Below are 27,924 nucleotides of genomic sequence, written 5' to 3' on the forward strand. Positions count from 1 at the left end.
AACTATATTTCGCGCACCCGCAATCCACTGCTGATGATGTCACATATTACATCATTCATGACATGGTCAGTGACATCACTGATGACATCTCAAATGACATCAATGATGACATCACAATCATGGGGTACGAAGTACGATACTCTGTAGGCCTGCTCAGGGGGTCCCACAAGGACCCCCAGGCCCAAAAATATATTTTTTTTCTGGTTTTCCCCGTGGTACACTCAGGGTACGCGTACCTGTAAGCGTACATGGGAACGCACCCAGCGCTTACCCTGCCGAAATTAAAAAAAATAGTATTTTTGCACCACAGGGTCCTTCTAGGCCCTTCTCAGAAAACCTAGGGGGTCAGGGGGTGTCTACCCTGCCCCCTTATAATCATTCTCCCCTTTTTTATTTTCACCTCTTGTGTCTGGAATTCTACCGAGACACAAGATGGCGGACTCTCCGGACTGTTTAGAATGTTGACAGACACCCGACAGCCAATCAGCTTTCTGCTCGTGCACTCACGTAGCGCGCCGGGTGTGCTCCCCGGTACGCGTACCGGTGAGCGCTCGGAGTGCGCCTATAGATATATATGTGTTTTTTAAGTTAATTTTCGAAAACAACACTGGAGCAATTTTCACCAAATATAGCAAAGGCACATCTGCGTACCAGTCCCTACAATTTTGCAAAGTTTGGTGTAATTCCGTTCATCGGTTCGGGCTGTAGCCTTGTCAATTCGTCCTATGAAAATTTACATGGGGAAAACCCGTTTTGGGACCCCCCTTTTTTCTCGGCCCCGCATGACGAATCCCCCCGAAACTCCCAGGGAAGGAGCGGAGCGGAGCTGGCCTAAATTTTGGAAAATTACACGCAAATTCCTCAACCGGTGCCAAAGTTATTCCCAATAGAATGTTGCGGATTTTCTATGGTAGCTAGGTCCTAACTATATATACCTACTGGCTATCGCCAGTAGGTATTTTATACATATATGTATATATACATATATATGTATGTGTGTGTGTATATATATATATATATATATATATATATATATATATATATATATATATATGTGTGTCTGTATAGAATTGTGAGTCAGTGATCAAAATATCTTGTCAATGTTTCAAGCTGTTTTTCAGAAACAGCAGTGCAAAATTGATCATGTTATGAAACTTAATTGTGTCTGTTTGAAGTGTGCTCACTTGAAAAACTCAGCGCTCTTTTTGACTTTTGTCGATGTTTGAATTCTGTGGACAGAGCAGTTCTTTGGCAGAGCCTGCAGGATCTATGCTCCTGTGAAAAACTCTTAGATGCTGTTAAACCGCTCCATCTCAGCTGTGAGATTTGGCACTAGAGGAGAACGTACCCTAAGCTTTGAGATGAGGGCTTTTATTAGGCAAGTATGCGGCCTAGCTTTGCTGCTATTTTGTCTTTTTATCAATGATGTTGGGTATCAACTCCTATCCTTCAATCTGGATATTCCATCTATAGGAGGGCAAAAGACACTCTAGGTAAAACTACATACTGCGTTTTGCACATTTTAATGTTGTGTCCGTTCAATATAAATTATACTTTAATGTTGGACATGTGGCTGTATCTAGTTTATTTTGCACTTTAATAAAAACTTTATTTCACTCCTCATTAACAAAAAATAGAAATCTGCACTTGAAATGATATCCACTGGGCCTATAGAAGGCTCGGGAGTGGGGCTGCTCACTCCCTCCCACAAAAATAAACATCAGCCCAAGGGAATGGGATCCTCGGGCCTATAGAATGCTTGTGGAGGGGGCCGTAATCTTTTGTTTTAAAAAAGTGAATGTGAAATGAGCAGAGTAGCTGCTCATTCCACTTTCACAGCTCCAGTTTGGGAGCGCCCCATAATGCCCTGCAAGGCTTTTTAAAAAATAAAATATTCTAAGAGTTGGTGGTGTCTCAAAAGGGACAAAGGCACCACCAAGTAGTTTTTAATGTTGGTAAAGACCTGAAGGGAGTGCATCAGCCCCCTAGCAACATTTAAAAAAATACATTGAGTCTCCTAGGTCATTCAAAACAAGACCACAGGAGGGCTTACCATATTGTTTAACCCGTTAACCGCGGCGGTAATTCAGCCGCAGTGCTGCACGTTTGGCCATTGGCCGACGGCAGCAGGGAAAGGGTTAAAAGCACTGGAGCTGGAGCTGTATGCTTTTCAGCCGAAGCATAGGGACCTCTTGTCGCTGGTTCTATGGCTGCATTTTGTGGCTTGAGAATAAAAAAAAAAAACTGCTGTTAATATTTTACAAAAAAGCCTTTATTGAAAATATTTTATGACAACTACTTTCATTAAAAATTGCTATGTGTTTTTACGTTATTATTATGGTTATCGGTGACTATTTCACACAGACAAGTTTTACATAGGTTGATGTGCTGAACCCCTGATAAAGCCAATAGGCCCACTTCCAATATTTTAGTGTTCTACCTTACTTAAAGTGACACCCTTTATATTGGTACATTATATATTTATCTGTGTGCGTGGCCAAGCCCTCCACCCGGCACTTCTCCGCGCATGGCGATGGACACCTTACTTTATAGTAATAAAAACATAGAAATTCGCTGGAAAAAATAGAGGTTAAATGGACTTCATATTTATCTGTAAATGTGAGTTAAAACATACCATTTTGAATTACCAAAACGTCTGAAATTCACCTGATATAATTGTTTCAAGTAACTTGTGCCCTAAATCAACTAAAGTCACATTAACTCACACCCAAGCAATGCACTAATTACCTCACAAATTAACTTACTCATGGTACATTCTATGATATTGATACTATCATTGTAACATCTGAAATTATATTATTGATAACATTGTGCATGGAGGCGGCGGCGCGAGTTATACGTACTTGAGATACCTATAGTACTTGAATTTCAGTGGTTTTGTTTTTTCGCTTAACGTTCAAGGTTTTTTCAAATGTAACTTATTACATTTCCTAACTAGAACATCTTATAAACCATATATATATATATATATATATATATATATATATATATATATATATATATATATATATGCATTTGTATGTATATGTATATATACACACACCTATGTATGTATGTACATATACATATGCATGTGCATATGTTTGTGTGTGTGTATATACGGCCAGACCCTGGTCGGGAGGAGAAGCTCACCGCTTTAAAAAAGCGGGTCAGCGGCGGCCCCACCTGGTGCTGCAGCATATGGAACGAAGGGGAACCGTCGCCTTTGCAGGGAGCTGCCTGTTCCAAAGCTCTACGTGACAGCTACAAAGCGGGGCAGGTCTCGTCTTGAACTTTTGCAATTTTAATGAGAAGCCAATTTTGAGACTGTTTAGCAATGCAACCACAGGGTTTAACAGAATGCACTAAATCACCCTTAACACCACGAGGCTGATAACGCCCACTAGGGCAGGTGTTGGATCATTAATTGTGCACTCTGTGCAGCGCTTCCAGTCGTACTGAAACGCCACTGAAGAAAGGTACAATCCTGAAACGCGTCTGGCGTGCACTGTTGTATGCTGTTTCCTGACGTTAACCTGCTGGCAGGCTGTCATGTGAATAAAGTTGAGCTGAATCATACCTTCGTGGCATCTCTTCAAATTGGGTTTCCTGCTCGTGTGGATATGTGTATATATATATATATATATATATATATATATATATATATATATATATATATATATATATATATATATATATATATATATATATATATATATGTATGTATATGTATATATGTATATATATATGTGTGTATATATGTATATATATGTATGTATATGTATATGTATATATATATATATATATATGTATATATATATATATGTGTATATATATATATATATATATATATATATGTGTGTGTGTGTGTGTGTGTGTATTTTGGTGGCTTTTTTGTACCATGTTTTTTAAATTCATGTTTAGGTAATATAAATCACTTTTCATTCAAATATTAATCGAGAAGAGTTGTGAAATGTCCTAGATGGAATTTCTTCCTGTATTTTATACTAAGGCTATTACATACTTTTATTTCACTGAAGTTACCGTAAGGTCTCTGGAGATACCTGCAGTGGTGGGGATGTGGAGACCAGACTGGATGGGGAGGACGTGCCATGCCCGGTTACTGGTAAGCTTGATTAGCTCTGTAGTTCCTTCATATTTTTTGCTAAGCACAGCACAAAACTCTATATCACATATTAGTCCTAAATCCCTTACATGTGTAGCCTTATTATATTAATATTGCATAAGTCTGATTCAAACTCTAAACGTGGAGAACCTTAGGCAGCGCAGAGGTTAGATCCCAGTACACCAATCTGTGGATGTAGTGGAAAAGAGGAGATGTCTCTCTGGTGTATGAAGTGCAGTGTAACATACAGTGTATTCTCAGGCATGATTCTTCATTGATAGCAATTAGCACTTGGATATCTCCACCAATATGTGGCACTCCAACTCACCTTTTATGAAGAATGTTGCTGTGTCCGGAACGTCGTCTGTCACTCTGAGGCAACATTAACACTTTTAAGTGTTTTATTTATACGCTTTTTTTTTTTTAAAGGAATCCATATTTGAATAAAATGATCCCTAAATGTAAACAAGTAGCTTCTGACACTCCCTGGACAAAAAGAAAACTAGAGTAGAGAGTCAGGCTGCTTATTGTGGACGTAACAGACTACACATTTATACATTGCACTGCAGTGTTAGACAGTCCTTCCTGTCTAGTCTAAACATTTAGATGAGAGTTAGTAAGGAATGGTAGTTATGCACTTAAATTGCACAATTGGCAAGGTCCCTTATATTAGCCCAGAGGATTAAAGAAAACATCAGATGTACATAACTGTCCAATGCACATGCCCTAGTAAGCTCTATTGACCCCGATGTTATCATGTTTTTCAACACTAGTAATGGTAAAATTAGGCTGAGTGTGGTAGAAGAGTACTGGTGTTCTCATTAGACAATAGAATCATCTTAATTGTAACAATTCTCGCAGTAGTTGCTTGAATGGGAGAAGACGTCTTATTTCCTTTTTGTGAATTTTAAGCAGACATTTCTGAGTGAATTATTTTGTATTTAACATCTGATGTTTTAAGTATGGCACACTGTCATGGGTATTGACTCGGCATAACCATTTCAAATTACACCCAACAAGGATATAATATGCAACTCATCCACCCTTTACTAACTTCTTATTGCTGTGTTTTTTTGAGACGTACATAGACAGTCTCAGCTTATTTTCAGAAATGTCACTAAATGTATAAACATGTAATAAGTTTAATTACATTTAAATGGTCTTTTGATAATGTATTTCATTCATATTTAGAATAGTCAATTTTTCCTAAAACTTAAAATTTTGAATGTTCAAGTTTCTTGTCCCTGCCTTTACAACAGAATTTTGATGGGTTTGTTCGGAAGCGTTGATTAAATACATTAAATCACCCTTTCATAAAACTAGTTTGTTTCCTTTTTGATTAGATATTGGTTCTACCTTAGAAAAAAGCCTCTTAAATGAATTGCCATGTATATTGCAAATGTCCACAGTTGACTTTTACTGTTAATGGGTTTCCTTGAGATACTGTAAAGCATTACTTATTACGTCCCTTTACCCAGCTTTGATCAAACGTAACTATTTAATACATTTTTCATGTACAGAGGAGAACGAGTTTATTCTGTATGCCATGAGAGATTCAATCTTCCGCTATGACTTGTCTACTGGGCAAAACGAGAAACTCCCTTTAGCCGGATTGAGAAGAGCTGTGGCACTGGACTTTGACTATGAGCAGAACTGTGTGTACTGGGCCGATGTTTCTCTTGATAGTATCCAGGTAAGACCATATCTTTGTTTTAGTTCTTTTTGTTGTAGACCAAATAAAGGAAACTTGGTTCTAGTTAAGTTTTATGTATCTGTTTATTCCGAAAATCACTTTCTGTAAAACTCTAATATACACATTTACAGTTGATTTCAACATATGAAATATTTGTGAAAAATCACAATATTTCATTATATAAATGACTTAAAATATTCACCTTGTTACAAATTGATATAGCATAATCTTCCTATATTAAGTTAATAGGCAGCAATCCATTTCTTACGTAAGCTCCAGGCATGATGCCATTAGAAATTGATTTTATCAGGATTACTGTAGATGTCCTCTAGATCAAAACTTTAAAATTTACTTTGCGCCGAATCTTCTACTGCCTGCCGTGAGGGGAACGGCCTTCCTTAACCCTCCACACCGCACCCACCTTGCTCTCCCTGGGGTCAACTGCACTGCCGCGCCGCACTGCCGTGAGGGGAACAGCCAGGCGGTGGCAGCCTACGATAATTAGAAGGCCTTGTGTGGCGCAGGGTGAGGACGTCATCAGAGGGCGCCAGAGGCCCTCTTAACCAGCGCGGCCCTCCCGAGTTGCCCGGTCCCGTCTGTGCCCATCGGAGCCTGGAGGAGGCTGGGCTGGGCCACCCCTCATTCAACTGAGACTCAAAATAGACTAAGGTGAGCCTAAATTTGCTATTTTTGTTTAAGATCGAAGGCATTCCTGAATCTAGTCATGAGCAAACGCACTGGGATGGCATGCTCCAACTCACGGACTACGTCAAGTATTGACAGCATGCTGGAAAGGGCAGCCAATATAAATGCAAAGAAATAGAACTAACTGAGAGCCGTTTGTCATCGGGTTTGGTGCCTCCACAATGCTGCTTAACTACTGGGGAAGTTACGGAAGACACTGCTGGTTATGTTTCAGTACTCACCACACAGTCTACAACTTTTTGTACCCAGCCACTAAACAGATCCAATAACCATAGCGAGTATAACAATGAGGCACCAAGTAATGGCATTTCGAACGGGATTGCCTTACCAATTGAATCGCGACCGGGGCAAAAAGGAAAAGGAAAGTAACTAAACCGACCGCCTCAAAGAGGAAATAACCACCCGTGTATCCCACCCCCGTACTGCCATTAGTACATGGGTCCAGGGCTGTGCAAATCCTGCCAGTGACATCGTTAGCGACATTGCCCTTAAAAAAATTATGGAAACAAACAAGGCTATAACTTGTTCTATCTGTACACAAACTCACGCTGCTATGGCTTGCCCTCAGGGCAGTGGATTGGGAAAGACCCTAATCGACTCTATCATGGAAACTGGATATGATCGCTTTAAAGATATTATGGATAAGAACTTCCTTACTCTTTGGCAACGTTTAGATAATCTTGAAATGCTTGTAAATAAATTAAATTCACTGTTACCTGTTCCACAAGTCAGCCCACAGAACAGGGTGAATCTTATTCCTGCTGGGATAACTACCGCTAGTCAGGATCCACAGGTGTCCGTAATCACAGCTAATGTACCATCAGAAACCTGTGAGACATGTTACAAGGTTAAGGAATTGATTTTTAGTTAAACCTATTGTTAGTAATGGAACCCAACACAGTACTGGGCGAATGAATCGCACACCTGCTATTTCACAACATGGTCCTTCGGTTGTAAATAATGTCACATGGAGCACTGTAGTACGAACAAATTTGGGAAGTCTGGGGAGCAGCTCACATAGCGAGCTTAACACACAAAGCGGTGGAGTGCCCAATCCCTTGAGCATGGACACGATAGAGGGCAGTAGGGAGGTCCTTAGTCTCCCCTCAGCTGCTTGCCCATATGTGTTGGTTTTAGCGAGAGCGACCCCCACTTAGAAATGATCAAACAGAATCCTGGTCGCAGCTGCGAAATAAATGCGCTAACTGGCTTGGGAAACACAAAGGGATGCGGGCAGAACATTTCAATGATATAATTATGGTACGGAGGGTTGGCTGGGTGGGTACCTCCCAAAAGAATATCAAGGGCGATTGTATAGTTCTTCATTTAAAAAAAAAACTTTTGGGTAAAAAGATTATCAACCATGGAGGAGAACAATACAGCGCACCCCACTCTCATTTTTTCACTCCCATTGGGGTATTTCTATAAGCCTGCTTTAAATATGCCAAACAGGGCATCCCAGGAGGCAGCCCAAATTACCACACATAATAGGTTTTCTACCCTGTCCGGTCTTGATGACCAGGATTGACTGGATGTTTCCCCTCTACCTGATGCTATCATTTTGCCTCTAGTTGGGCCCATATGTCCAGGCACGGCTTATCAAACTATTGTCGAAACCGCTGAAAGAGATCCCAATTTAAACATCCTGAGCTGGAACATTGCCGGTTTGGCTTCTAAAATTGAATTAGATGAATGGGTAAATACAGCCCAAAGATATGACATCTTAATATTGCAAGAAACCTGGGCAACACAGGTATTATACCAAGAAGGGTTTGAATGTTTTAACAAAATTGTCCCTATTCCCAAGCAAGGTCGCCCGTCAGGTGGGCTTTCAATTTGGATTAATCTTTCTGCAGACGATAGTGCCAAAGTGCTACCAACTGATAATGACAATTTTCAGGCGTTGATTTATACTAGGGGTGTATCCATTTGTTTTATTAATTTTTATAATAATGATTTTCTCACTGTCCTGAATGCAAATTTTATTAATTTGTTTAATTTTATCTCGAATTTACAAAGACAAAAGCTGTTCGATAAATTAGCTGGCATATGTTTAGGTGGTGATTTTAACATTAAGATTTCAAATAATGACATGTTAGACAAGGATCTGCAGATAAATATCCGTGCAATAGGGGGGGCCGAATTGTTGGCCCACCTGTGTAATTTCAATCTAACAAATATAATGGAAATTGCGGCGTTACCCCACAAAGACCAACACATTGTACCAACATATAGATGGCAGGATGGGCCTCCACAATCGATTATCTGTTTATTTCCCCTTTATTGGTAGACTGCCTGGTGAAAGCTGAGGTTATACAAACGTTTTTATGTGACCATAACCCCATTGCTACCATCTTAAAAGTTTCTCCCAGGCCAAACTTTGTAAAAGAATGTGGGTCTAGTAATTTAGTGCCTACAACTGATAATTTAAGAGTGGTCTGGAGAGGTGTTAATAGCAATGATCTATTTTTCAGAATGATAAAAACACACCTAATACTTATCGATAGATGTCGGACTCCAGGCGATCATAACCCTGAGGTAGTTAACTCATTTGTCTAACTGTGGGGGGGCATCAAACAAATGTTATCAAAATCAACAATCGAGTGCAATCGGGGCCCTCGCTGGTTTGATCCTGCTTGTTCTAGAGCCAATAGAGATCTTCAAAAGGCTCTTGTGATGGAACCAAGGGATCAGACGCTTATAAAATTATTGAGGTACCAATATAAGCTTAACACAAAACAACGGAAATACGTTATTTTGAAAGAGAGATGTGATAACCTTGCATGTGCTGCCAAACTCAACAATGGAAATGGCTTTTGGCTAGCAGTGAAGGACATGAGATCAGCGGGTCTCACATTAACTTCTATAAGCTGTACAATATCTAGTGAAGCATGGGCATCCCATTTCTCCAAGCTACAACAGGGAATGAGGATCCACATGACTATCAAAGACCATCTAAGATTGAGATAACTGTATCTGAAGTTGAGAAAGCAGAGTCTGGGTAATAAAGCACTCGGTCCCGACGGGCTACCAATAGACCTTCTAAAACATGAACCAAAATTCTGGGCAACCCTTTTACTTAACGTTTTTAATAACCTAACTGCTGCTTCAATTCCTTGCACATGGTCTACTAGTATTATAGTCCCTATTTTTATAAAAAGGTGACCATACCAACCCGAGTTGTTATAGACCAATCTCTCTGATTTATTATGCACTAAAAACCCTTGGGAGAATCCTGTTTAATAGGATTAGGACCTGGGCTGAGGACGAACATATCCTAAATTCCTGCCAACTAGGTTTCAGAAGTAAATTAGGCACTGTTGAACAGTGCCTAAACCTCAATTTAATTATTGGTCAATATAGTGTGGCATGGAAACTTCCAATTTATTTGGTGTTCATGTATTTAACATCTGCCTTTGATTTTGTAAACAGGTCACATCTTTGGTCTATTCTTTTAAAATACGGGTTGGATGAAGTTTTAGTTCACTTTTTAGCGTATCTACACAGGGACTTAAAGGCCCGGGTGCGGATTGGTAAAAACGGGAAGGTGTCAGATGACATTATTATTGGCAGAGGGGTCAGACAGGGGTGCGTATTGGCCCCATTGTTATTTATTCTACACATCAATGATTTGCACAATTCCCTGTCCAAGCTCGCCAATGATGTCCCTATTATTATTGGTAGCATTCTCTCCGCTCTATCATATGCAGATGACACGGTCCTAATGGGCCGCACCCCAAATGCATTACGCACTTTAAGCTCAGCTCGTCATCAGCCACGGTGGTCGTGTGCGGATGACGAGCTGAGCTGTAACGCGGCTTTTAGAAAAAAGCCGCACAGCGCAAAAATAACCGCCGCACGCATGTGGTTAAATCATTTGCCATAGGAAATGAACGTTTACAAAGCACCTGCACTTTTCCATACTTGGGTTTGGTATTTGCACCTAACGGTCTGTGGACGAGCAGAGGTAAATTCGCTAAAGCTATTAACTAAGTATTGTCACTACCCCAACCTAAAAAAGTCGAGGCAGTGCTACCCATCACAACATTTTTTAAACTACAATGCATCCCGGTTGCAACCTATGGGGCAGAGGTTTGGGGTTATTCAGGCTCCAAGGGTATCCAAAGTGAGGAAAATAGATTCTACAGGAAATTGCTGGGCGCCCTGATCAAGTACATCTGTCATGGGGAGCTAAATTTGACATATATTGAGGATTTTATCAGAGCCCAGCCAGGCATTTTTTGGATTAAAGTATGGCAGAACCCAGCCGCAACACTAACAAAGTATAATTTCTGATTGCCTCAATTGCGATAAGGGGATAGATATGCCATGGGTTCGAGGCATGTGGGCTGCTGAATTCATATCTGTGCATAGATCGCCGCCTAGTGTTGGGTCCGGATGATTGCACATTGTTGTCCTGGAAGAGTCTTCGAAGTATCACGAGATAGGTGGCTCCTCCCCTGGTTACAGTGCGCATGGGCATCGACTCCATCATTGTTTTTTTCTGCCATTGGGTTCGGATGTCTTTAATTTCCTCTTGTCGGAATCGATAGAAAAAACTTCTTGAGACCAAAAGGTCTTTAGTCTATACGTCGGTATTGTATTGCGTTCAGCTTTACTTCTTCGAGCTGGGCTCCGTGCCGGTTTCTGTACTTCCGCGTGTTCTCGGCGCGGAAGGCCTAGTCGACGCTCCTAACTTAACGACCATCCATCATGGACCGAAGTCCATTCAAGAGATGTCCGGTCTGTAACTCGAAGTACCCACACATCGACGTCCACCCGGTGTGCAACAAGTGTCTGTCGCCGGACCACGATGAGGCCAAGTGTATGGCCTGTTCACGATTCAGGTCCAAGAAGACACTCAAGCTCCGAAGAGCTGCGCGCCTGGAGGCCCAGCAATCTGCTCCGGCGCCTATGGACATTTTCGATGCTGGGGATGTCGAGGAAGAATAGATCCAGGACGTTTCGGAATCAAACCCCGCGTCGGACGTCGAAGAAGACTACGACGCTGATGCGGAGGTGTTCGAAAGCGAAGAAGTCGTCGAGGAGGTAGGAGACGACGACGGTGCCCTCGGGGCCATGGAGGATAGCTCGGATGAGGAGCTCCCTCAAACTGACTCTGGGGCCGTGCCTATCTATAAGGCCCAGGTCGAGGGATCGCCTTCGGGCCTTACCCAAGACCTCGATATGGGTTCCACGGCCCCGCCTTCGGGCCCGGCCACGGACATTGTTACAGAGCCGCTCCCGGGCAAAACGAAACCAAAAGTAAAACCTACAGTCTCGACTCCAGATACTGCGCAGGTGCTGGTATCGAAACCGAAAGTGCGCATCGCATTAGTCGGATCGAAAACTTCTGAGGCCTCGGCGCCGAAGAAGCCGAAGATGGCGGTCGAGCCGAAAGGCCAAGTCAAGGGCGTTGAGACGAAGTCCGCCGCGCCGAAGACTAAGGTGAAGGTGGTCGATGCCGGCGCGTCTGCGCCGAGGACGGCTGATGCCGGCAAGGGCCTTGTCGACCCGAAGAAGGCTGTCGACGACCCGAAGAAAACTCTCGGTGACCTGAAGAAGCGACTCGACGACCCGAAGGTCCTCTCTGTCCCGCGTCCACACGACAAGGCCAGGGGCGCTGCGCCCCGTGAGTCGACTCCGAAAGTGGCCTCGAAGGACTCGACTCCAAAGGTGGCCTCAAAGGACTCCCTGCAGCGCATCAGGGAGGGCACCGCGGCTGCCGAACCGAAGGACCCTCTGCCTGCGAAGCCTGTGGAGAAACCAGTTAAGGCGTCCACGCCGATCCTCTTTACCTTGCCGCCTAAAACGGCGCCGAAGGCTTTCGCTCCTAAGGCAGTGGCTGGCGTACCCGAAAAGGTCTCCTCGGCGCCAAAGGCGTCGCCGGTGGTCCACGGCCCGCGACCTCGACAACATGCGGAAGATGAGCGTCTGGAGCACTTCATCGACGCCGAAACGGGCAGGCTTTCCCTTCTGAAGCGGAAAATCACCCCAGAACCCCATCTGGAGTCTTACAAGATCCCTCTCAAAAAGAAGACGGACTCTGCTTGCTCTCCTGTCATGGTGGAACCCCTTTCACCACAGACTCATGATGTGTCGCCCACTTACTCATATGTGGACGCTGGTGAGGGTGATGAAGAGGATGAATTCAGTTATCCAGTCTATACAGACCCTGAGGATACAAATGAGCCCTAGGCAGCTGGTGGTGACCATGGCGATCCACATTCAGGTACAAGACCCTCAACTCTTTTCTGCAAAGACGTCACCTACAGAAGACTCTGCTGCCTTCAATGCCCTCATTGAACGGGCTGCTAACAATCACAATGTCCAGCTGCATGCTGACCCTGTGGATGTGGATTTCCTCTTTGACACTTTTTCAGTATCGGAAAAGACTGTAAAGACTCTGCCTATGCTAAAAGGTGTTTTAAAGCATGCTCCTGAGATCTTTAAATAACCTACCAGGGCGAGGGTGATAAACCCTAGGATTGACAAGAAATACAAGGCGGCACCTACTGATCCTACATACATTAAAGGACAGTTGCCTCTAGACTCCCTTGTCGTCTCGAATGCCCGGAAGAGGGCCAATTCTCAGACTACGGGTGATGCTGCGCCTCCCCCAGACAAAGAATCCAAGGTCTTTGAGGCTTCGGAGAAGAGGGTAGCAGCACAGGCAGCCAACATATGGCGCATCTCTAACACACAGGCGCTTCTAGCGCGCTATGACAGGGCGCACTACGATACACTAGAGACCCTGTTGCAACACCTGCCTGATCAATATAAAGAAGGGGCTGAGATGCTGATTCAAGAGGAGAAGCTAATCTCCAACGCTTCCATCAAGTGTGCTCTGGACGCAGCCGATACCGCTGCCAGAGCTATAAACACCAGTGTTATGCTTCGGAGACATGCCTGGCTGAGAATCTCAGGATTTAAGCCAGACATCCAAACCACCATCCTCAACCAAACGGTTAACCCAGATCACCTGTTTGGCCCAGACGTTGACACCACCCTAGAAAAAATGAAAAAGGACACTGACACTGCAAAATCCATGGGTGCCTTACAGCCCCAGCAGTTTCGGGGTGGGTCCTTTCGTCGCTCCAACACTAGAGGCGTCTCCAGGGGTCAGCTTTCCCAATCCATTCAATACTACAAGGGCAACACCCAGACTACTTATACCAACAAGAGTCGAGGTGGATATCGCGGCAACAGCGCCAAGGGCAGAGGACGTGGCAACAACAACTCCAGGTCCTCTACCACCAGTAAACAGTGACGCCTTGTCACTGCCCCCCGACCACACAACATCGGTCGGGGGAGACTCCAGCAGTTCCTGCCCGTCTGGAAGTCCATCACCACGGACAGGTGGGTCAGAAAACTTATCCAATACGGTTACTGTCTGGAGTTAACATCCACTCCGCCCAACATGCCCCCAAGACACCGTCCCATGTCGGACGAGCACTTGCACTTATTGCAGCAGGAGGTCGCAGTCATGCTGCAAAAAGGGGCAATAGAGCTCGTGCCTATGCAAGAAAGAGGCACAGGGGTCTACTTCCTAATACCAAAGAAGGACGGGTCCCTCAGACCCATCCTGGACCTCAGGCCACTCAACTTCTACATCCTGTCGGAGCACTTCCATATGCTGACCCTGCAGCAAGTGCTCCCGTTGCTCAGGCAGGTGGATTTTCTCGCAACGTTAGACTTAAAGTATGCGTACTTTCACATTCCACTGCACCCTTCACACAGGAAATATCTCAGGTTCACCATCCAAAACCAGCACTACCAATTCAAGGTTTTGCCATTTGGTGTCACCACGGCACCCAGAGTGTTCACGAAGTGCCTGGCGACAGTGGCGGCACATCTCAGGAGACGAAACATCCACGTCTACCCCTATCTGGACGACTGGCTCATCCAAGTGAAGTCAGCCCAGCAGTGTGCCGCCCACATGTCCCACACCATTCAACTCCTGCACGATCTGGGATTCTCACTGAATTACCCAAAATCCCACCTCCAGCCCGCCCACATACGGCAGTATCTGGGTGCGACCATAGATACTCTGGCGGCCACAGCACAGCCGAATTCACTGAGAGTCAGCAGCATTCAATCGCTGATCCAAAAATTCAGACCTCAACACTCGTTTCCAGCAAGAGTGTTCATGCAGTTGATAGGCATGATGGCCTCCTGCATCTCCATAGTCCCACACGCGAGACTACATATGCGCCCGCTTCAGGAGTGCTTAGCACGTCAGTGGACTCAGGCTCACGGGCAGTTGAAAGACCTAGTGTTGGTGAGTGGTCGGGCATACAACTCTCTGCATTGGTGGAATCCACGAAACCTTTGCAAGGGCCAACCGTTCCAAGAGCCTGTGCCACAGATCATCCTGACGACGGACGCTTCTCTTCAGGGATGGGGAGCGCATGTACTCCATTACACTGTGCAGGGACTATGGACGCAACAGCAGAGGAAGATGCACATCAATGTTCTGGAACTGATGGCGATCTTCATGGCACTGAAAGCCTTCAAAGTACATCTGTGCAACAAGGTCGTGTTGATCCGGACGGACAACATGACGGCAATGTGCTACATTCAAAAGCATGGAGGAACACACTCTCCGCAGCTGTCTCATCTGGCTCAGAGCATGTGGAAGTGGGCCATTCAGAGGAACATCTTCCTCATGGCAGAGCACCTCCCGGGCAAGGACAACCAGATGGCGGACCTGCTAAGCAGGCACAGCCACCAAATGCACGAGTGGGAGATACATCCATCAGTTCTCCAACCGTACTTCCGAAGGTGGGGTCATCCAAAGATCGACCTCTTCGCCACAAGGGAGAATGCAAAATGCCAATGCTTCGCCGCCAGGTTCCCACACTCACAGTCGCAGGGCAATGCGATATGGATGAACTGGTGAGGCAAATTTGCGTACGCTTTTCCCCCAGCACCTCTGATACTGCTGGTGGCACGCAAACTCAGGCAGCCCTCGATGACTCTCATCCTGGTTGCTCCAACGTGGGCTCGCCAACCATGGTACACCACGTTTGTACAACTGTCCGTGGTACCGCATCAGAGGCTACTTCTCACACCCAGCCTTCTGACGCAGAGCCATGGCGACATTCAGCATCCAGATCCGCAACAGCTCAACCTGGCGATCTGGCTCCTGAAGTCCTAGAGTTTGGCTACCTACACTTACCTTCTGACTGTATGGACATCATTTGGGAGGCAAGGAAGCCCACCACTAGAGCATGCTATGCGGCAAAATGGAAGCGGTTTGTCATTTATTGTGCAGACCACAATATTAACCCGCTAGATGCTTCTATTCAGAATATCATATGTTACCTTTTCCATCTGTACAAATGTTATCTGGCTTATGCTTCCATTCGCATTCATCTATCTGCAATGGCCGCTTATCTACAGAATAGACAGCACCTCTCCCTCTTCAGGGTGCCTGCCATTAAGGCTTTTCTGGAAGGACTCAAACGAGTCATTCCTCTGCGGACTCCACCAGCTCCGGAATGGAACCTCAATGTGGTCCTCACCAGGCTGATGGGTCCTCCCTTTGAACCACTGCATTCCTGCGAGATTCAGTTCTTGACGTGGAAAGTGGCTTTCCTCATAGCAAATACATCGCTACGGAGGGTTAGTGAATTACAAGCCCTAACTATCCAAGAGCCGTTTATTCAAATTCATTCCAACAGGGTATTGCTTCGCACTAACCCTAAATTTCTTCCCAAGGTTGTGTCTCAATTCCATATCAACCAGACTATTGAATTACCTGTTTTCTTTCAAAATCCCGAGTCATTGGCGGAGCGGATGCTCCACACCCTTGACGTCAAAAGGGCCCTGATGTATTACATCGATAGGACCAAGGATTTTAGGAAAACTAAGCAACTCTTTGTCGCCTTTGCACCACACCACAAAGGTAACCCTATTTCCAAGGCTGGTATTGCTAGGTGGATCGTTAAATGTATCCAGATCTGCTATCTGAAAGCAAAACGTACTCTTATCATTCCACCAAGAGCCCACTCCACCAGAAAGTTGGGGGCCTCTATGGCATTCCTTGGAAACATTCCTTTGGAAGACATATGTAGAGCAGCCACATGGTCTACCACACACACATTTACAAAGCATTACTGTGTTTATGTGCACTCCAAACAGCAGGCAGCTGTAGGGCAGGCTGTTCTCAAAACACTTTTCCAAACTGCTGCAGCTGGCACGGGCGGCCGCCGCTAATGGAGGGACTGCTATGTATTCTATGCACAGATATGAATTCAGCAGCCCACATGCCTCAAACCGAATATGCTACTTACCAGTATGCATCTGTTCTTGGCATGTAGGGCTGCTGACATTCATATCGCCCGCCCTCCTCCCCGGCGCCTGTAGCAGCTGCAGAATTCACATATACTGATAGCATGGTCATCATTCACTGAGTTTCACTCCATCTTGGCCTCAATGGCTAAAAACAATCTGAGGATGGAGTCGATGCCCATGCGCACTGTAGTCCAGGGGAGGAGCCACCTATCTCGTGATACTTCGAAGACTCTTCCAGGACAACAATGTGCAATCATCCGGACCCAACACTAGGCGGCGATCTATGCACAGATATGAATGTCAGCAGCCCTACATGCCAAGAACAGATGCATACTGGTAAGTAGCATATTCGCTTATGCTGTACGAGAAAGTCTGTCTAGTGTAAATCTCGAACACCTCTTTTTAAAGCCAAGTGATTTGGGTAGTGTAACTAAAAAATCGCTTCAGGGGATGTAGTATGAAATGTATAATACATTAAGACATGATGAAGAGTTGTCTACATCGTCAGTAGCAAGGTATATGTCAATAGAGAATATGCCATTCAACTTGCTATCAGGTTATCTCTTGAAGAATATTGATCAATAGGAAAGAGGATTATTGTTTCGCCTAAGAGCAGACACTATGAAATATATGAATCATTCAAAAAGGGATGGAAGGGGGAAGAAAGGCTATATAGGGCATCCCCCCACTCAGCAAACATGAAACAAAGAGCCCTATTCAGCCTGCATGGTTAAATTCTCAAACTCTGTAACTAATGGGGCCACACCTCATATTGGCTCACCAGAAAAAAAAAAAAAAAAAAAAAAAAAAAAAAAAAAAAAAAAAATTAATTAAATTCTGACCGCTGCTGTGTTACAGGTCGGACATGCCATGAAATATGAAAGTAGATGTGTACAGACTCACCCACATAGAGAAAATATGTGAGAAGGCAAGGAAAGTACCTCACGGACGTAACAAACCGGGAACCCCCTCGGGTGTTACGTCCGTGAGGTACTTTCCTTGCCTTCTCACATATTTTCTCTATGTGGGTGAGTCTGTACACATCTACTTTCATATTTCATGGCATGTCCGACCTGTAACACAGCAGCGGTCAGAATTTAATTAATTTTTTTTTTTTTTTTTTCTGGTGAGCCAATATGAGGTGTGGCCCCATTAGTTACAGAGTTTGAGAATTTAACCATGCAGGCTGAATAGGGCTCTTTGTACTATGAAATATATGCTCTGTTTTCCGTTAGGTTATAATACTAAACTTGATCAAATGACGTGCCCATGTGAGGACCATAGTAAACAAACTATGGCACACTTTTTATTCTTTTGTAATTTTTACCAAATGTACACGAAACAGTTTTTAATTCTGTTTTTTAAGGAAACTGCCAATCTTGACCATAAAATAGTTAAAACTAAAATTCTTAGATTAGAAGAAGATGCTTTGGTCATTCGAGTAAGTTCCTTTTTGAAAGCAGCTGTTCGCGCACGCATTTCCATGGGCGAAGAATGATGGTTGAATTTTAGCAAATTTCCACAAACATGGTTATAATTGAGTGGCAATAATTAATTTATGTGCATATTCCACATGTAATTTTCCTTCCTTTTTTATACGTATTGTATTTTTATGTATTTTATAGACACTAAAGCATTTTGTACAATTGATTTACTTGACCTGTGCTTTTATGGATACAATGTATGAATCCGAATAAAGATCAATTGAATTGAATTGAAAATTTACTTCAAATATTTTTTTGATAACCAGTATTTGAGCTGCCTTTGCGTGGAAGGACATCTTTTTTAGGCTTCCCTATAGGAAATGTCATCAACATTGTTCTATGCTCCCACCCAATTAAGTCTTTAGACAACGTGAATATTTAGCACCAACCCAGAAGCGTCTTGGAAAGGGTTGACCCATGTAAAAAGTACATGCCGAGTCTAAGATAAAACGGACAACACCCCCTCTCAAAAAATCGCTGCTTGATTTTCGGCCTCCAGATAAAACATGCCGAATACCAGAGTCTGGTCCTGCGATTGCTTTATTCCATGTAAGAGCTAAAACTGACGCAAGGCACAGGTTTTGTATTATAGTCAATGGCTTCCTTGAATAACAAGTAAACTAAACTGTCAGTATTGCCAGCCTGTATTACCCCCGTACTGTGCCCACTCCCAACTGACATGCACCATTACTTTTAAATACATACAATGAATTGCCAACACACAATGTCTCTTCTTATTTTGTGTTCATTGTTGGCCGCAATTTTTTATTAGCATGACTTGTTTAAAGCAACTCTTATAGTACAGTGCCCTTGTCATCATGCTATGACCCTGGCCATAAATCTCGCTCACGGACTGTCCCCAATTCTGCCATAAATCATTTTGCTCATCTTACAGGTCCATAAATCATCCTGTGACAGTTCGCTACTTTGCTGATTTTGTAGTCCTAAATCATCCCTCCCTGGTTTTGGGGTCATACATTGTTCTGTTGATTTTCACGCTGATTGCATGTGGGGGGTAGCCTTTCTCTGGAGTTGGGCCCCAACTCACTACCTTCTTCATTCGATTTTGTGCCCTACAATCTGGCGGGTCTGGGCTGCGAGTGCCGTCTCAGATTGTTACCCCCTTTTCCGGCCTACACACCCCGCCGTAAGGCATCCCCAAAAGAGTGCCCCTCCTCCTACACACTGCCCTGCCGGTGTGACTCCATAACCAACCAATGTACCCCTTCTTATCCGCCACTCCGTAAGGGAGGCTTCTGTTGCCCAGTGGTTCCCCCCTGCTCTTTGCCCCACTTTTATTTTTTTATGTGCAACCTGCTAACACCATCGCTCGCCACAGGTTGGCCCAAAACACCTGCATCCCTCCTTCAGACAGATGCACCTCAACGTGTGCATAGAGCTCTGGTCGCCACAGGTTGATCAGACCGTGCCTGATGCTCCCTAGTCCATTAATCCTGCAAAATGTGCTCACTGCTATGTTCAGTTTCCTCCTTGAGTTCTCCACTGCTTTGTTCGACTCAGCTCCTTGCCAAGCCTGCCTGGTGATCAACTCGGTGTCACAAACAAAGTGGGTTGACTAACCTTGAAAAGCCGGGTACAGCAGAAGCGATGCTAGTTCTCTCCTTCCCTATATGTGGTACCTCCTGTGAGCTATATATATATATAAACTCTGCAGATAGGACCTCACAAGGGGAAGGGGAAAAATGGATAAATAAAATATAACGGACTGGCATCCAGAAACCATCTACCGCCTGTGTTCAGAGAGAGTAGAGGAAGACACTCTAGGTCTGCATTCAGTTTCCTGCAGCAAAGACACAAGGACATGTATGAGAATTCCCCCTACCCCTAGAGGCAAAGTGTATTATATAATGCATATAAATACCCACTCAATGTTATGGCTGTCACAATCATCCTGAATTTCAAAGGCACAAAAGTAAAAAAGAAATCAAAGAAAAAAGAAAAAGAAAGAATAGTTCTGGTAATGCGGGTCTGGATAGCTCTTGCTTTGACTATCAGACATTCAGAAAGGTTTATGGCAGGAAGCTACTTATCTGCTGATGTCTTCTCATCGCATCCGAGAAGCATATTTTGCCGGATATCCAACAGAAAAATACTGTCTCCAAATTAGTCTTGCCAATACTCCTACAAAAGTAATCCGAGCCTCTCAACGGCTCCTTAACAAATGACCAAAAAATCCACGGGTGCTCCTCTTCCGAATCTGTACAGGCGAGCACGCCGAAAATGCTTAAACGATAATGCGCACACTAGTTGAAGTCACCAGTGTGCCATAAACAGTGAATGCAGAGTTCGGTAAAAAATAATAAACGAACACGGAATGAACCGCGTCCACTCACACAGTGCTCCGCGTGTTTCACGCTGTTCTGTCTCAAGGAAAGGAGACGGAAACACTCCTGCGCGTGTCGAGTAATTCCAGAAGCGGCAGCAACATCGGAAGTTTACCGCGGTCTCTGCCAAGGCCAGCGATCATAAGTTTCACTCCAGGAAGTAAAAAACAGGGGGGGTGCAGGAAAAGGCTGAAATACAGCTTCTCCTCTCATCCACTGGGGCTGCATCAATTCACAGGTGACAATCACCGAACTACTCTAAGGGAGGAGCATAAGTAGGAAGTGAAAAACAGCAAGTGGAGAGCGAGATAGAAGACAGACCATTCTGCAGGCATTCTGGGGTACGTAGTCATGTATCCTTGCCTGTTTGGATGGCAGAGGTCTCTCCTCCCTAGTGGCGCAAGGTTGTTTCCTCCCAGATGAATTATCACGACGTTTGGGTTCCATGCGGCAGCCGCCTGTAGTTTCTTTAGGGCAACCCCACCACCGGACGCACGTGTTGACTGGCCTGCCATTTTATTTATGCCTGCCGTGCCACCATCATATGTGCATCTGGGAGACCTACAAATGGCCAACCACCCATACCAAGAGGAGCGCAACCCTGCTGAGATAACAATAACCATGTCAGATGTCCCAGTCCTGCGACATCTTCTCCTCCCCCCTTTTCATTGTATTCTTTTACAATATCTGTGGCTGCACGTATGTCTTATAGGCGTTAGACCTCACCTGCCCACCGACACGATCCCGGCTTCACACAACCCTTGTTGCACCGCTGTGGTGGCCGCCCCAATCCTAAATGTGTGATTCAAATTCCAACATTGGAGCCCTGCCTTCGCTAAGGCCTGGCGCAAAACCGCTGTGAGCTGAAATGTACTCAGGAGCTCCCCGTTTCTGTGCTTGAATAGCGGGCCTTCTCCTGTGGGGCATATCGACATGTAGACCAAAAAGCAGCAGACCAGACAATATCTGGGATCCTCCATGTAGTCCAGCTGTACCCGTGTCCCTCTACCTGCCTGATCTGTTATTGACCATCTCAAATGCAGGTCTATCTTTGCTATTCCAGGTTTGACGCCGGCTGCCTGCAAGCATCCTACTGCCGGGCCATTTTTTGTTGGGGCCATGATTTCTCTGACCCTGAATGCCTCAAAGAATGCCGTTGTGAAGGCTGCTTTGGACAGTGTCACCTCAAATTTGTCTCTAGCCACCTCCCCCAAGACTGTCCATGATCAGGGTATTTCTTAAAGTCTATGGGTCACCGAGGGTCAGGTTTCTTTTATTCTGTGCGCTTCCATCCTTTCATTGCTGCCCTGATGTAATGGGTGGCCGTGGGGTCTTGCCCTATGTTTATCTTAGAAAAAAGCACTATTGCAGACAGGTGGGCCTGCGCCCATGATTTGGACCTTTTGCCTGTGTATGCCCACTGTGTAAACCCCTCCACCTCCCTGATTTTCTCCCAGCGGCTTAAGCGCCCCCAACCTGCATCACAGTTCCTGCATATGTTTTTGTACTGTTTAGCCGCTTCTGGGGTGAGAGCCTGGTTGACTAGCCCTGACAAGTCTGTCCTGCCAGGGCCCACAAGTATTCTGGGAAGGGAGTCATTTTTCTGTCTGCCCCCAGGGCCAATACCCTGAATTTGCCCATCTGTGCACATTTGAGCACATTTAATGATGTGTTATGTCGTGGAGCGAGTAAATTCAACATCAAGATGGCAGTTCCCCAAGTAGCAACGTCAGTCATCTTTGAAACCCTGCATCACAAGACGACTGGCAGGCCTCTTCTGCCGTTAGTGCCCGGGTTGATAGAACCAGCAATGAGAACATTCCTAACTCCGGCCACGGTGGGTTCAGGTCCTTCTAGGATTGCGAAGAAGTACAAGGCTCCAGAAGAAGATCCAATGTTTTTGCGTTCTGACCCACCACCAGACTCTCTGATTGTAGCAGCAGTCAGAAAGGCACATTCTGCAGCATCTACCTCTTCTGCTCCACCTGAAAAGGATAGTAAGAGTATGGATTCCTTGGGGCGAAGAATGTGCAATACCTCAGGGTCGTTCATGCGAGTGGCCAGTGCGGCAGCCCTATTGGGCCGCTATGACCGTCTGTTCTGGGACTCAGTGGCTCGTTTTGCAGATAAACTCCCTAAGGAGGATCAGAAAGAAGGAGGATTGGTGGCTAACCAGAGCATTAGCGCGGCTGCTGATAGGCGGACTTGTCAGCTCATGGTTATGCACACGGTGTTTGCGCAAGACGTACAGATTGGCTTCGCCTTACGGGGCTAAAGCCGGAGGCTCAGAGGAAAATGGTAAATTTACCGTTTAATGGGTCGACTCTGTTTGGATCTCACGCAGACGACGAGATGCCTAAAATGTAGGTGGAGTTGGACACTCTTAAGGCTGTAGGCCTTGAGAAGAAGAAAGAATTTAAACGTCGGGGTAATTTTCGTCCCTATGACAAGAGATCTTTTCAGCAGAGGAGCCAACAGACGAATTGGTCTTCGCAAAATCAAGGCCAGAATCAACAGAGGTCGCAATTTTAACAGCGATGGCCTGGACGAGGCAGAGGCAATGGGAATAGGCAGCAATCATCTATTACCAAGCAGCCTCAAAAACAATGAACGGAGGCTTCCTCTACAACCGTGCCCCACTCTGGTTGGAGGAAGTATTGTGTGTTATCTGGACGAGTGGAAACAGATCACAAAGGACAGATGGGTGCTGGGTATCATTCAGAGCGGGTACCTTTTGAGATTCAAGAAGCCACCCCCTGTCATGCGTCCTCTAAAGATGGTACAGTGGAATATAAAGCGCTTACAACAGGAAGCGAACATCCTTCTGAAGAAGAAGGCCATAGAACCATTTCCTTTTCAGCAGAGAGGTCAAGACCTGTACTCTCGATTCTTTCTCGTAAACAAAAAAGGTCCAGTTACAGAGTTCAGACCCATTCTGGATCTGAGACGGTTGAACAAATTCATTTGGAAGGAAAGGTTTTGAATGCTGGCTCTTCACCAGATCTTCCCTCAATTACACTAGGGGGATTGGATGTGCTCCATCGATCTGAAAGACGCTTATTTTCATATTCCGGTATCCAGAAAACCTCGCAAATTTCTCAGGTTTCAAGTAGCGGCTCGTCATTATCAGTACGCAGTGCTTCCTTTTGGCCCGAGATCAGCTCCTAGAACATTTTCAAAATGTATGGCGGTAGTGGCGGCTTGTCTTCGAAAGAGGCGGATTTTCATATATCCGTACTTAGACGACTGGCTTCTGAAGAGTTCCTCCCCATCGCTTCTAGAAGAACATCTGTCGATGTGCCTCCAACTCATGTGCAAGTTGGGTCTGCAAGTCAATAATGAACCCCACCCAGAAGATCCACTACCTGGGTGCTCAGTTGGACACGGAAGAAGAAAACGTGTGCCCTTCGGAGGAGAGGTGGTTATCCATCAAGGCGAAGTGTTTGCTTCTCCTTCAGTCTGCACGTCCGACAGTTCGGCAAGTGTCCTCTCTCCTGGGGTCCATGGCGTCGTGCATTTTCATCGTGCCAAATGCACGTTTGCAGATGCGTCCTCTACAACAGTGTCTGGAAGATCAGTGGAAACAGAGGACGGGATGGTGGGAAGACCAAATTCATCTCCAACAGTCTGCAAGAGATTCCATCCGGTGGTGGATGAAGAAGGTGAACGTGATGAAGGGAGTTCCTTTTCATCAGGACCCACCAACGCAGACTCTGATAACAGATGCTTCTCTCCAAGGCTGGGGGGCGCATATGGGCCCTCTTCAGGTACAAGGGCTATGGTCAGACTTCGAGAAAGGATATCACATCAATCTACTCGAACTCAGAGCGGTCCATCTTGCTCTCAAGTCCCTGGCGCCATCGCTACAAGCTCGGTCCCTCCTGGTGCAAACAGACAATACAACTACAATGTATTACTTAAACAAGCAGGGGGGTACCAGATCCAGGACTCTTTCCATAGAAGCCCAGACCATCTGGCATTGGTTACTTGCACGAGACCTGTCCATAACAGCAACTCACCTACCGGGGAGTCTCAACTCACAGGCGGACGACCTCAGCAGAGACTTTGTCGAAGCGCACAACTGGGTTCTCAACGAAGACATCGCACACAGCATTTTCCAGGATTGGGGAACACCAGACATCGATCTGTTCGCAGACGCGGCAAATGCAAAATGCCCAGTCTTCGCGTCCAGGTTCTACCAGAAAGGGTCTCAAGGGAATACCCTTTTGATAGACTGGTGTCAAAACTTGCTGTACGCTTTTCCACCGACACCGTTGATACCAGCAGTGATCAATCGGCTGTACCAGAATGGCCACGCCAGTGGTGGTTCCCAGATCTCCTCCAGTTGTCAATAATACCACACAGGAGATTGCCATGTCGCCCGGATCTTCTGTTCAAACAGGAGGGGCGTGTGTTTCATCCCAATCTGCCCTCCCTGCGCTTGGCAGCATGGCTCCTGAAGTCAACCAGTACGGACACTTACAGCTGAATCCGGAGTGTATGAACATCCTTAAGGAGGCAAAGCGGCCTTTTACAAGACAATCCTACGGATTTAAGTGGAAACACTTTTACCTTTGGTGTCAGAGTAAGGGTCTTGACCCTATTCATGGTCAAGAACAGGTGGTCTTGCCTTATCTTCTTTACCTTGCTGAATCTGGTTTGCAGTTTAGTTCCATCAAAGTCCATCTTGCTGCAATAACTGCTTATAGAAAATCGCCAACACAGATATCTTTCTTTCGGATGCCTGTGGTGAAGGATTTTCTGGAAGGGTTAAGGAAGGTGTATCCTCCAGTCAGGTCTCCTTCTCCACCTTGGGAGCTTAATGTGGTGTTGACTAAGTTAATGGGTCCCCCATTTGAGCCCATACATAAAGCGTCTTTGCAACACCTATCTTGGAAAGTAGCGTTCCTGGTGGCCATCACTTCTGCTCCTAGGGTGAGCGAAATCCAGGCTTTGTGTTGCAATGAACCGTACACAGTTTTTCATGGAAACAGAGTGGTGCTCAGGACTCATCCTGCTTTCCTACCTAAGGTGGTGTCGGATTTTCATATTAACCAATCCATAACATTGCCTACTTTCTTTCCGAACCCTTAGAGTCCGGCAGAACGGACTTTACATTCATTAGATCTGAAAAGGGTTTTGAAATTTTACTTCGATAAAACAAAGTCTTTGAGACACACGGACCGTCTGTTTGTGAACTATGGTCCTACAAATACTGGTTTGGCAGCATCCAAGAGATCCATTTCTAAATGGATAGTGTCATGTATCTTACTGGCCTATCAGCTAGCCCACAAGTCTTTATCAGGTAGACCTAGGGCTCATTCTACGAAGGGAAAAGCTTCTACCACAGCTCTCCTTAGGAATGTGGCTATGTCAGAGATATGTAAAGCAGCTACTTGGGGTTCAGTGCTCAGTTCAAAGTAACTTTATTCGATTGAATTTACAATCATAAAAGTAAATCGTACAATACATATACAGTTATTTACAACATTTTGGTTTTCATATAGTAGTTAGCTGCTATGTACAATAATATGTCAGTTTTGGCATAAAATCAATTTTCTTTATATTAATATAAAAAGTAACAACAGTATAAAAATAATATTTACTGTGCAGACGCCGCAAGGTTAGACCGAATTTTGATACAAGCTTTTAAATAATAGGCAACTGTTTTTGCAACGTAAGGAGAGTCTAAGCATTGTAGTGCCAGGAGGGCAGGTCTGCATCTTCTCTGTCCTAGTGATCTAAGCAAAGGGACCAACCAACGTTTGCGGGGAATTTCATAAAAAGAACAAAATAGAGTTGCATGTAACATAGACTGAGGGGTACAGTCATCGCAAGGACATTTGACCAATTCGCGTGACCTGGGGTTCAGTGCATACGTTTACACGCCATTACTGTTTGGATTCTGATGCACAGACTGATGCACAAGTGGGACAAGCATCACTCAGAAATTTGTTTGCTAATTCTAGTTAAACACTGTGATTTTAAAGTGTGGCTATGCTTTTATCTGTTCGCCCGCTTCTGGTGGGTATGAGCTTGCTATTCTATTCAGTGCTTATGACTATAAATGAGTATCCCCTTGAAGAGAAGGATTAGTTACTTACCTGTAATCCTAGTTCTCTTCCAGGGGTATACTCATTAAAGTCATAAGCACCCTCCCGCCTCCCCGGGTGAGCAGTAGCATTGAGGTTTATCGTTTTCAATATGTGTTATGAAGGTTTTAAGTGCAGATTCCTGCTAAAGTTTACTGTACCGTACAAAAGAACTGACTTAACTGTCACCTGTGGTGCATGATCGGAACAGAGTTCTCCTGGAGGCCTTAAAGGCAAAGTGTGCAGATTCTCTGGGGCCTTAAAGGCAGGGTGCCAGTCTGATTTTCTGTACACAGACATTTTTTCATATGCAGCCTTTTTAGGCTAATAACTGTTTACAACAGGTTCTTTGAAAATAAAAGGTTTTTCATGGTTATGAAATGCATTTTAGGCTCATGCCTGTTTATTGCATTTATATACAGCATATTTTCATGTTTCAGAACGTGTGTAAGGTTTGGTTTGATTAGCCTATGTATTAATGTTAGGCTGCATATTATGGTTATTATACATGTATATGTGTATAATTACTTAGTACCATGTACTTTTGGTTATATTTACACATATATATGTATATTGTTTATGTGTTCCGGGTCCCCGCTCATGGGCGGAGATAATTCAGTGCTTATGACTTTAATGAGTATACCCCTGGAAGAGAACTAGGATTACAGGTAAGTAACTAATCCTTCTCTACCCTAGCCTGTGTGTAAAACAGGCCCAGGCTCCCATTCCCTGTCTGAGCGCCAAACCACAGTGCTCAGACCAATCACAATGCTGCATTTTTAGCGTTGTGATTGGCTTAGGGGAGCCTGGGTTCTTCCTGCTTTCAGAGAAGCCAGGAAGAGGATGAAGGAGAGGTGGCGGCCAGTCGCATCCAGGTAAGTGTTTTTTGAAAATGTATTTTAAATTCTTTCCCACCACCGCTCACCCTGCACCCCCAACACGCCTGTTTGGTAGCAGCCGCTACTGCATAAATAGTTGACTGTACTGTGTACGATTCTAGCATTCAAATGTTTGTATGTCTTTTAAAAAGAAGCTATAAAGTAATATAAAAGAAACCATTCACGTATCAATTAACTATCAGCTTTCGAACTAAGCATTTGACTTGAAAGTCACAGGACGCAATGTATGTTTTCCTCATGTAATTAGTGACCGCTCTGTGGCAAAAGTACCCACCCACTTC

The 27,924-nt window shown here is 44.8% G+C and overlaps 1 protein-coding gene across 1 annotated transcript in view; it reads left to right on the forward strand.

The window, feature by feature from the left end:
• The window catches only part of SORL1 (sortilin related receptor 1), a 607,546-nt gene that overhangs the window by 26,625 nt on the left and 552,997 nt on the right, over positions 1-27,924 (forward strand). The window contains exons 4-5 of the mRNA XM_086949665.1: positions 4,041-4,126; positions 5,647-5,819. Coding sequence (XP_086805791.1) covers positions 4,041-4,126; positions 5,647-5,819 — 259 coding nt within the window. The remainder of the gene's footprint in view (positions 1-4,040; positions 4,127-5,646; positions 5,820-27,924) is intronic.

This window comes from Lissotriton vulgaris, unplaced genomic scaffold (genome assembly GCF_964263255.1).
Source record: "Lissotriton vulgaris unplaced genomic scaffold, aLisVul1.2 SCAFFOLD_911, whole genome shotgun sequence".
Taxonomy (NCBI): Eukaryota; Metazoa; Chordata; class Amphibia; order Caudata; family Salamandridae; genus Lissotriton; species Lissotriton vulgaris.